General features: G+C 32.6%; 1 protein-coding gene across 5 annotated transcripts in view; it reads left to right on the top strand.

Moving 5' to 3' along the window:
- Positions 1-12,062, top strand: part of LOC143049884 (serine/threonine-protein phosphatase 6 regulatory subunit 3-like) — a 51,326-nt gene that overhangs the window by 18,021 nt on the left and 21,243 nt on the right. For all 5 annotated transcript variants that reach the window (XM_076223649.1, XM_076223648.1, XM_076223645.1 and 2 more), the window contains exons 9-16: positions 242-355; positions 839-968; positions 2,999-3,157; positions 3,563-3,688; positions 4,267-4,331; positions 6,088-6,206; positions 7,189-7,274; positions 8,467-8,556. In XM_076223649.1, coding sequence (XP_076079764.1) covers positions 242-355; positions 839-968; positions 2,999-3,157; positions 3,563-3,688; positions 4,267-4,331; positions 6,088-6,206; positions 7,189-7,274; positions 8,467-8,556 — 889 coding nt within the window. The remainder of the gene's footprint in view (positions 1-241; positions 356-838; positions 969-2,998; positions 3,158-3,562; positions 3,689-4,266; positions 4,332-6,087; positions 6,207-7,188; positions 7,275-8,466; positions 8,557-12,062) is intronic.

Genomic DNA, 12,062 nt, shown 5'->3' with positions numbered 1-12,062 from the left:
GCAACACAACACATACTATATTTTATAGATTTTTCATTGTTTTCTTGTTTGAAAGTCAATATAATAAACAAATTACTTACTTAGAAGCACACTAAAATAACTTAAATTAAGTGCTGCTGTTAAATTCATTTATTTGTTCACAATGTAGTCATTAACATCGTTCATATCTTTAATTAATATATATATTTTTCAGGGTGTTTTTTTTTTCAGAACCTAATATTTTAATGATCTTTTATTTCAGGGAGGAAACTGTAGCTAAATTATTAACTAATATGTTAGGTCAAGACAAGAATGAATCTGTTATAGTTAATGGTCTTTCTGTGATACAAACACTGTTAGAATTTAGGAAACAAAGGTGAGTTTAACAGATCCGTCAGTCATGTCAGTAAGAATAAGGAAGACGTTTATTTTTGTTGGCCTAGCTTAAGTATTTGAGACACTTTAGGTTCCTGTTGGGACATTTATTGTAACGAAAAAAACAAGTAATTTGAGATTTTGGTAAAATTTAATGAGACAGAAGCCTATAACTACAAGCTCACAAAAGATAGATGAAGTTGTCTTACAGAGTTAAAAGAACTCATATTATATTAGAAAGAAATAGAAAATTGTGAACAAATTCAACTGAGAGCATCAAAGATCGGTCATCAACACCAAATGTTGCATAGAACTTTATAATTCCTTAGCTGATCAAAATAGCAACGTCGTATGAATTTTTCATCTTCTCATATTATTTTGATTGTGCTTTTGATGAAGCTGATAACTTTTTGATTCGTTAAATCAGTTGCTGTATTTTGTACTTCCGATTTTCATGAATTTAATTTCCCTGTTTCAATTTTAGCCCTGAAGGTTCACAAGAGCACCTTGCTTCCATAGACACAGATCGTTTAGCACAAGGTGTTAGTAATGTTTTATTAGCAGTCACTCCTAGGTTAAAAGATTTTCATAATTTATTGGTGGAACCTCCTCAGGTTAGTCAAGCTAGCAGTAGATCTAGCAGATTTATGATTATTTTGTACTAAGGGCTATTCCAGAAAAAAATGTATGGGGGGGTTTGAAGGCAGTTTTTGTCAGCACCCGCCACCCAGACAATTGTAATTGAGAATTATAGTGCATTATAGTGTGAAAAGTTGCTCTGATACCCATCACCTATGTATTATTAATATAATGTGCCTTCCAACCGCTCCATACATTTTTTCTGGAATAGCCCTAAGAAAAAGGCTAGACTATTCGGAAAGAAATGTTGAGCCCATGTCTGGAAGTCAAGCTATTACTGTAAACCAAGTTATTTTCGTGGATATTTTATTTTGCATTTAATCCTTACTAGCCCAATTTGCAGCCATTTAATTTCGTGAATTTCAAATTGTTTGATGTAATTTGAGAAGGAAAGATCAAGGTTTTACATATTTGCAACAATTTAAATTTGTGTTATGTTTCTACTTGTGAAAATCTCAAAGATAAATCACTCACTGAAATTAGTTGTGTACAGTATGTAAAGTGTAAATGCAATAACCTTGCCGAAAGGCCAAGTTTAATTTGCCTTTAATAAAGTTACCATATCACCTACTAACAGACAGATATTGCTTGTTTTAACAAATGTAACATTATTTCAAGTTAAAGGGCACCATTTAACAAAAGTTCTATTTTCTGACGAAACATAGTTGTGAATACTGTTTTCATAATTACAATTCTTTCACAGGGATCTCCATGGATGAAAATTGAACCATGGAGGAACTTTCACCATTACAAACCTTGTCTACGCTGTACAGTGTAGCGCGATCGGAAGTATTTTATCCCTCCATACAAAGATGGTGAACATGCTAATTCATTGCTTATTTAAATTATATTTATTTGAATTTTCATTATAGAATTAGAAGTATCAATATTTTCATTTATTGCTGTTTTTAACCATTCAAATGCCAAGTCTTCATGGTCCCCCCTTAGTCGAGAATGACCAAAAGCTGTCATGAAGGTCCCCAAGCAGATTTCTTTTATTTTTGGTAATTGTTATGGGGGTTAAAAATCATCTGATGTGGAGCTTATTTTTCGTGGACACTGTCAAATTCAGAGCCCATTACCGGTATGGCTGATTTGCAGCAACAACAAAACAATTCGTACGGGTTATGTAAAAGGTTAAAGAGATTTGTAAAGCAAACGTTGACAAATGAAAAGGTTTTTAATGACTTTATCTGGAAAAATTGATGCTGTGCAACATGCATCTTAGTCTGAATAGAAACCGGAAACGCGGATGTATCAATTTGATTGTAATATACGAAATGAATTCGGAATTTAGATACGATATTTCTTTACAGGAAATATTTAAGTTTTTACTTTTAAACTGTTAAAGTAATTCTAAATTATCGTTACAGCAGTACTCGAGTTATTTGCGATGTAATAATATTTACTGTTTTGCGTCTTATTTTGTACTTCTTAAAAAAGGGGGATGCTGATTGCGTAAGTCAAAATAAAGCACGTGTTCGACTTGTTAAACTGTTTTCTTTGTAACTGGATTAATTTATTAATTTATTTATTTAATCTAAATGATCATAATCATTTGCTGAAACTTAGTTGATTACTTTGACAATGGATCGTGTATCCTCAGATAGTATTCTCCTGTCTGGTTTGTTGATCTACCTGTACAAGCTCAGGTACAAGTAATTAGCGATCTTAATCCGGATATCCCTCAGGCGTTAGAACTGTATTGGATTATAACATAAAAAGTCTAAGGGTTATGCAATTACATGCATTTGATTATAATTGATAAAAAAAATGGCGTCGGGCTACAAAAAACGATGAAGTTTTGAACGATGGCGGAAGACAATTTAACGATGGCGCAAGACAATTTAACGATGGCGCGAGTCATTTGACGATGGCGCAAGACATTTGAACGATGGCGGGGCTCCATCGTTAAACAGGCCATGGAGATCCCTGCTTTCAGACTCAATTTTGTCCTATGTAAAATTTTCTTAATAATATGCAAAAATTATAACATGTATTTCAGCAACGCTTCACTTCAATGCCAACAACTATAGGCACTTTAGAACCTCCTTTAGGAAACACACGGTTACAGATTGCCAGATTAGTTTCAGCTTTAGTTTTAACCAATACACATTCTGTCAACATAGAATTAGCAAATTTAGGGACCATTGGTGTTTTATTTGTAAGTATCTTTAACTCAGATTGTATTCTAAAGTTTTTAATAAAATACAAAATTCAGAGATCTGTATGTAACTCAAAAGCAGTAAATTTAGTAGAATACTTGTTATACTTCTACACATAGAAAGGGTGTTTTGTTGTATTCTCTTGTTCCTCTGTTCATGTGTCAATTTATCCTTTCATCTATTTGTCAAAACAATCATTTTGTGTAATACAGATAATTTTCACTGACATTATTCAAGTTCCAATTGGGTAAAAAAAAACTTTGAATTTACCCCTGTTGTATCAGGAATATATACTGACATTTTTTTGAAGTTTTCCAATCACAAAGTTATTAACTCAAGTGTAACATGTTATTTCTTTTTTAAACTTAAGTCTTATGTAAACTTTTTCTTCTTTGTCTTTTCAGGATTTATTTTTTCAGTATGTTTGGAATAATTTTGTACATGTACATGTAACACAATGTGTAAATACAATACTCTATAATTCTCCTGTGGAAGTGGAGGGTAAAAAAGAGCACCCTTTATTAGCACAAGTAAGTGTCACTTCAGTATGTATGTGACTTTTCGTCATGGGACTTTTGTTATGTGCAATTTTTATGTTTTGAGTACTCACACTTGTATTTTAAAACTTAGGCCACAATTAAAAATATTTTGGTTTGCCCAAACCCTACCCAAGGTTGAGACAGTGGGTAGGTAGGTAGGTAGGCATTTTCTTCTTCTTCTTTTTTTTTTTTTTTAAAGAAATTGAAGTATTGGATGTTCATTAGTCTTCATGCCTATCTGATAAAAAAAACTTCTTCAAATCAGGACAATAAAAGAATTTGAGCAGGCAGCTTTTTTCTGGGTAGGTAGGGTTTGGGCAAACAAACCTATTCTTTTTTATGGCCTTAGATATTGTCATTTGCATATTAAAATCTGTGGAAAAGTTAAGGTCAGCTCTGACATTTAATCAGCAAATTGTATTTATATTTAATGAAATAAAATCGAATTTAATTGTTTATTTTGAACTTGAAAAACTTTTTTTTTTAAATCGACGAAAAAATGGGACATTTCATGAGTCAAAATATTATGGAGAAAAAAATATTATTTGAATTATTTTGTTTGTTTTCAGTTATTTGCAGAATTTAATATATTACAAAAAATAATAGATGTTTGGGAAGAAAATGATCAGCAACAGTAAGTTTTATTGTAAAATATTTTGTCAAATTGAGAGAGAGAAAAAGCATTGGATAATACTGTAGTCAGATTGGAAAGAGATTAATATTAAACCAATTACTTTTTCTTGAATATATGTACAGTGTGTCAGAAATGTGATGTTAAGGCCATGTGAAATAAATCCCTCCTTCTTTGGATTTCCTGGATAACGAAAAAAAAAGACTTGCTTCCAGATCCAAATTTACCTGTTTAAAATTTTATCATAGTTGTATGTTTGAAACTTATCTCATTTTAATACTGTTTTAGACACAAAACTACAGTTTTTTATGACTTTATAAAACATGTAGACTCACAAAACGTCTTTTTCATCCTCCAAGGTGAAGTATAACATTAAAACATTACATATGAGTTCAACAATGATGTCATTTATGATGTCCGCTGGTAATTTTATTCTACCTGCATTAAGTAAACACGACGAATGGACATCTATTCTATGGTTAACTGCCAGATATGGCTATTGAACTTGATAGTAGAATCAGATACTGTAATTCCTTAAAATGTAACTCCTAAAAAATCACCCAGTGTTCACTAGCATTTGCCATACAGTATATTTAATATCAAAATTATACACACATGAACAAGATGTATCTATAATACTAAAATTACGAGGTCCAATTTGTCAGCCGTCATCACGTAAAAACGACGAATCACAGAATTCAACTTTATATATAACTAATATAGTACAAAGGTGTAGATTAAAAATTACACCACTCCAGGCTCTTTTGTTTTCCACGTAATTAATATTGCCAATAATTAAGAAGTTCCGGGTCGAGTCCGCTACCGATACCAATAATATATGCACCTGTTACCTATTACCTTATCTGTACGTTCCGCATCTGACAGGCGCACCCCCAAACGTTGTATTCAGGACTAATATGCTATAAACACGGGTCATAACCACAGGGTTGACACTACTAAATTGTCAAATTGTTACCTATTGTAGTATTTTAATCAGTAAGACTTTCTAAGATAACAATACGAATACTAAAAATCTGGACTAAAAATAAGGCCTATAGGTACAGTTTTCAATTTGTTAGTGGGCATGACGTAAAACAGCAAAGCAAAGAATTCAACTTTATTTATAACTTATATAGGACAATGCTGTTGATTAAAAAATACTCCATTCCAGGACCTTTTGTTTTCCAAATAATTAATATTACCAATAACTGATAAGTTCCAGTCCAACGGGTTCAAACAGAAAGACTTGAAAGTAGAGACAAACTGTGTATCTTATAATCGACATGACTTTATCAGATGACAATACTAATACTAAAATAAGGCTTGCGCTTAGTTATATACTTTAATTCAGTCACGGACCCGTGATATCACGGGTGTGTTCTAGTTGTAATGATATAGATAAATAATTTAATTTTGGATGTAACGCGTCTTCTGATTGGCTGACGTTATTTTGTTATGAGCCCATAGACATAATTTAGTCATGTGACCGTAACGTCATCAACATTTTTCATGGTTTTCTACAGTTTAAAATGGAATTTAGAATTAAATTATAAGAAATGACTGTAATATTTTTTCTGTCTATTCGAAATAACATAAAAAATGTGGTGCACACTGCTAAATAACCTGCTACGCGTGTTATTCAGTGTGCACCACATTTTTTATGTTATTTCGAATAGACAGAAAAAATATTAAATCATACCTTAAATAAAAGAATGACCTTGTTTGTTAAGGAATAAAACATGTTACTTGTCTTTTGTAGAAGTCGAGACAAGGGTAGAAGACGAGGCTACATGGGTCATCTGACTAAAATAGCCAATGAAATTGTTGCTGTTGTGGAAAAGGGGGAAAATTGTGAACTAGTTAAAGAATATATAAGTGGTGAGTATATGTGTAATAGTTTTTTGTTGTATTTAGTGTTATTAGAGAATTAAGTATATATCTATGTCTCTCTGTATTAAACAATGTTTATCATTGCCTGTCAATATTTCAAGATTATATATTTGTGTTGGTTACAGTATTATGATAGCTAATTTTCCTACTGCATATATAAAAATATTATGTAAGGTGTGGCAGATATCTGTCCGAAACCTTTAAGGATTGTAGAGATGGGAAGGCAAAACAAAATCACCATTGTATGGCAATATACATATACTTTTTCATGTATTGATAAAGGAGTAGGTCCGGTAAGGACCGATTTTGGCCTCAAATTTCAGATTCATCTGACGAAAGATTTTAACCACATTTTAAACACTTAAGTGTCTATTTTATTTGAAACAATTAGTGTATGGGAAAGATTTTAACTGATTTAAACATTTAAAACAACCGATTCAAGCTCAAATATGAAAAATCTACCAAATATGCCGAAAAATGTCACTTTTCAGATGGTTTTTGGAAAAAATGGAAGTGGCCGCATCCGTGTTCATCCTCAACCTTTATATATGTTATGTATTATCATCAAATACAACTTACATTTCAATATTAAGGATGAACACGAATGCGGCCACTTTCGTTGCACACGAAAACCGTCTAAAATTTAACTAAAATGCTAGAATTGTGAAGATTTCAGTAATTTAGCATGACTTGATGGTGCTAGTACCGGATATATGTGCATTATATTGTCAAAAACAGTCCATATTTATGTAGCAGAAGCATTCTTCTGTCCAATAAATTACTAAAAGTTTACATTTTAACATTTTTGTAAAACTGCTATATTTTTGGGCCGAAAAGGGGTCTTACTGAACCTACTCCTTTAGCTTGGTTCAATTGAAGTAAAATATCCAGTGTTTGAATAGTTATTTAGTGCAGATTAACAATATTGATCAGTAAACATGACCCTAATCATACAATTTGTATGTTGTAGAAACTCCAGAGGAATATAAAGAAAAATGGGAATCCTTTGTAACAGGTGCTCTATTAGATATAAACAAAAGGAATGCAGTAGAATTGGTGAGTATTTAAAACATGTTCCCTATGATATGATCTTTTTAATTTAAAAGCCAAATTAGATTTTTGACCACAATTTTTACTGTCTACTGAACTTAGAAAATCAGAGGCCCTTATTAAATTGGTGAAAACAATTACAAAATAGGCTTAACCTTCTGTTATCTAGCTTTTTTATGCCCCACCTACGATAGCCCCACCTACGATAGTAGAGGGGCATTATGTTTTCTGGTCTGTGCGTCCGTTCGTTCGTCCGTCCGTCCGTTCTTTCGTTCGTCCGTCTGTCCCGCTTCAGGTTAAAGTTTTTGGTCAAGGTCGTTTTTGATGAAGTTGAAGTCCAATCAACTTGCAACTTAGTACACATGTTCCCTATGATATGCTCTTTCTAATTTTAATGCCAAATTAGAGTTTTAACCTAATTTCGCAGTTCACTGAACATAGAAAATGATAGTGCAAATTTCAGGTTAAAGTTTTTGGTCAAGGTAGTTTTTGATAAAGTTGAAATCCAATCAACTTGAAACTTAGTATACATGTTCCCTATGATATGATCTTTCTAATTCAAATGCCAAATTAGATTTTTGACTCTAATTTCTTGGTCAACTGAACATAGTAAATGATAATGCGAGTAGGGCATTCGTGTACTATGGACACATTCTTGTTGACCCTAATTTCTTGGTCAACTGAACATAGTAAATGATAGTGCGAGTAGGGCATTCGTGTACTATGGACACATTCTTGTTGACTAATTTCTTGGTCAACTGAACATAGTAAATGATAGTGCGAGTAGGGCATTCGTGTACTATGGACACATTCTTGTTGACCCTAATTTCTTGGTCAACTGAACATAGTAAATGATAGTGCGAGTAGGGCATCCGTGTACTATGGACACATTCTTGTTGACCCTAATTTCTTGGTCAACTGAACATAGTAAATGATAGTGCCAGTAGGGCATTCGTGTACTATGGACACATTCTTGTTGACCCTAATTTCTTGGTCAACTGAACATAGTAAATGATAGTGCGAGTAGGGCATTCGTGTACTATGAACACATTCTTGTTGCTAAATCATATAACAATGGGCTACCAGAAAAATTGGCTCAATATTCACTTAAAAGATTTTAATTTCTATTGCTGTTATAAACCCATGAAGATATATTAGTCATAATCAATAAAGGTGATTATTGGGATTATTTTTTCAGATAAGTGGTCACAATTTAGCCTCCAGTAGTGAGGATGATGATGCTGACTTTAGAGACCTTCCATTCCCAGCTGACGCAGCATTACAACAGGTAATATTAACTTATATATCAGAAGATAAGAAGTAAGAAAGCCCTATAGTGAACAGAGCTAAGATTTGATAGAAACATAAAAACACTCAAACCTTATACATATTACCTATCAACTGTTCAAATGTATTAGTTTAAACATATTTATTTATAGTGGATTGGGAAACAAGTTTTGCAACTTATATTAATCCCTTTCCACTTTGCGGGTGCGAGTGCTGCCTTGTAGCAGCATTAGCCTACTCTTTTTCGAAATCTGCAAGGGTGTCTTTAACGTGCAAGAGATATGACTCTCTGTTAACACGGGTCAGCCATTTATCGTCCCCTTCCAACAGACTATCATTGTTTCATCAAGACCATACTCGCAGATTCAAATGTATTGAGATTTAAAGAGGCAGTGTCCAGCTTGAACCTCAGGGCAGAAGGGTGCTACTTGTCTGAAAGGGCACTTTAGCGCAATAACCCAAATTGTAAGGGCACTGTTTGGCAGTGTATTAATAACCTTGAATATATGTATTATATATTGCTAGGCTCAGCTGCAGAACATTACTTGTATTTTAACCTTATTCAGAAATTAATGTGTTCCAAGTGTTGGTTCCAGTAAGATTTTTATACGACCGCAAAATTTGAAAAATTTTTCGTCGTATATTGCTATCACGTTGGCGTCGGCGTCGGCGTCGTCGTCGTCGTCGTCGTCGTCGTCGTCGTCCGAATACTTTTAGTTTTCGCACTCTAACTTTAGTAAAAGTGAATAGAAATCTATGAAATTTTAACACAAGGTTTATGACCACAAAAGGAAGGTTGGGATTGATTTTGGGAGTTTTAGTCCCAACATTTTAGGAATTAGGGGCCAAAAAGGGCCCAAATAAGCATTTTCTTGGTTTTCGCACTATAACTTTAGTTTAAGTAAATAGAAATCTATGAAATTTTGACACAAGGTTTATGACCACAAAAGAAAGGTTGGGATTGATTTTGGGAGTTTTGGTTCCAACAGTTTAGGAATTAGGGGCCAAAAAAGGGCCCAAATAAGCATTATTCTTGGTTTTCGCACAATAACTTTAGTTTAAGTAAATAGAAATCAATGAAATTTAAACACAATGTTTATGACCACAAAAGGAAGGTTGGTATTGATTTTGGGAGTTTAGGTCCCAACAGTTTAGGAATTAGGGGCCAAAAAGGGACCCAAATAAGCATTTTTTTTGGTTTTTCGCACCATAACTTTAGTATAAGTAAATAGAAATCTATGAAATTTAAACACAAGGTTTATGACCATAAAAGGAAGGTTGGTATTGATTTTGGGAGTTTTGGTCCCAACAGTTTAGGAATAAAGGGCCCAAAGGGTCCAGATTTAAACTTTGTTTGATTTTATCAAAAATTGAATAATTGGGGTTCTTTGATATGCCGAATCTAACTGTGTATGTAGATTCTTAATTTTTGGTCCCGTTTTCAAATTGGTCTACATTAAGGTCCAAAGGGTCCAAAATTAAACTTAGTTTGATTTTAACAAAAATTGAATCCTTGGGGTTCTTTGATATGCTGAATCTAAAAATGTACTTAGATTTTTTATTATTGGCCCAGTTTTCAAGTTGGTCCAAATCGGGGTCCAAAATTAAACTTTGTTTGATTTCATCAAAAATTGAATAATTGGGGTTCTTTGATATGCCAAATCTAACTGTGTATGTAGATTCTTAATTTTTGGTCCCGTTTTCAAATTGGTTTACATTAACGTCCAAAGGGTCCAAAATTAAACTAAGTTTGATTTTAACAAAAATTAATTTCTTGGGCTTATTTGATATGCTTTATCTAAATATGTACTTTGATTTTTGATTATGGGCCCAGTTTTCAAGTTGGTCCAAATCAGGATTCCATATCAAGTATTGTGCAATAGCAAGAAATTTTCAATTGCACAGTATTGCACAATAGCAAGAAATATCTAATTGCACAATATTGTGCAATAGCAATTAATTTTCAATTGGAGTTATCTTTCTTTGTATAGAATAGTAGTTGATAATATATGTTGGAAATTTACCAGACATGACTATGATGTCATTTTCTATTTTTATTTGCCAATAACTTTATGTAAATAACTTCATTGGAAATTTGCCAATATAAAATGTTGCTGAGGCCAACCTTAAAAATATGTTTGTTTGCAGTTTTCTGACTGTACCTTCAGCCTGAAGGGTTGGTAGGTAGGAAAAATATTTTATTTTATCAGCCAAAATACAGTTTAAACAAGCAGTTACACTAAACCAAGTTTCTTGTGAAGAAAAAAACCCATTTTAAAACAACAAACACTGGACATGCTGAAAACCAACATCAAATGAACAGGCATTTTCAGATAAAAAACTTTTCAACCAAAACATGCAAAACTGAAACTTGAACATAGTGTCATTATCCAATTTATGACATAAAATATGGTATAATTATTAAATACTGGAACACTTATAAACAAGGAATGTCATTATGACTAGAACTGTTTTAAAGAAATATATTCAGACATGTATGCTTCTTGACTAGAATGTTTTCATGAGTAGAGTATTTTCATCAGAAAAATGTAGATATTAAAGATTTATAAGACAATGTATTAAAGAGTGTATTTTTAATAAAAAAAAAAATAACCATTGAATCTTCCTCAATTGAAGAAAAGGCAACTTGAAAAAAAAGTATTAAGACATTCGACTGTTTTCATATTTCTAACAATATTTAATTATACATATGTGATAAGGTTCTATTTTTGCCAAGCTTTAATGAAAACCAAAGAAATCTAAAGTTTGGGGTGAAATCCATAGCACCCCATTAAAAGTAAATGGTCTGTACTGAAATGTTTTTAATGCATAAAAAAAATTGGCAGCATAGCTCCTAAGGACATGTTTTAATTGAATTCACACAGGCCACACACTCAGTTTGGGTATATTTAATATTGTAAGAAAGAGAATAATTTCAATGAGTGGGGCAGCCCCCCTTATCCTAAAGGAGCATACTCATTGCAATCGAAGATAGATTTAATATAGAGAGAGTATATTTATTTTTCAAGCTAACCATTCATTTTCTCTACATCTTTGTGTAGTTAGGGTTGCTTCTTATTGATTTGGCATGATCTATATCCATAAACATTTCAAATGAGCCCATTTCTCCGTACAGGCGTGTTTACAGATATCCATGAAGATTTAAGTCACGGAGGAGTGGTTTCATCTTTGTTGTCTTCACAACGATTTGTAGAAAATATGCCATACTTCAAGCTGCTGTCGAATTATTTAACCACTGAAATTGGTTCCATAAAGTCAGGCTCCACAGATTCTGTACCTGATTTGTTTGAGACAGAATGGTTATCGTGTCAGTTATGAATATCCGCTGCATCATCGTCAATGATATCATCACACATCATTACATGTGCCTGAATCTGTATAAACAGTTTACTAATAAACTTTTTTGTTTGTTATTTGTCTTAAAATTGACACGAGACAACAGCATAAAGTACTCCTCCGTGACTTCATGGATACCTGTAAACAATT

This window comes from Mytilus galloprovincialis, chromosome 10 (genome assembly GCF_965363235.1).
Source record: "Mytilus galloprovincialis chromosome 10, xbMytGall1.hap1.1, whole genome shotgun sequence".
NCBI classification, from domain to species: Eukaryota; Metazoa; Mollusca; class Bivalvia; order Mytilida; family Mytilidae; genus Mytilus; species Mytilus galloprovincialis.
The sequence above is the reverse complement of the archived record's forward strand: the minus strand, read 5'-3'. Positions and strand labels throughout refer to the sequence as shown.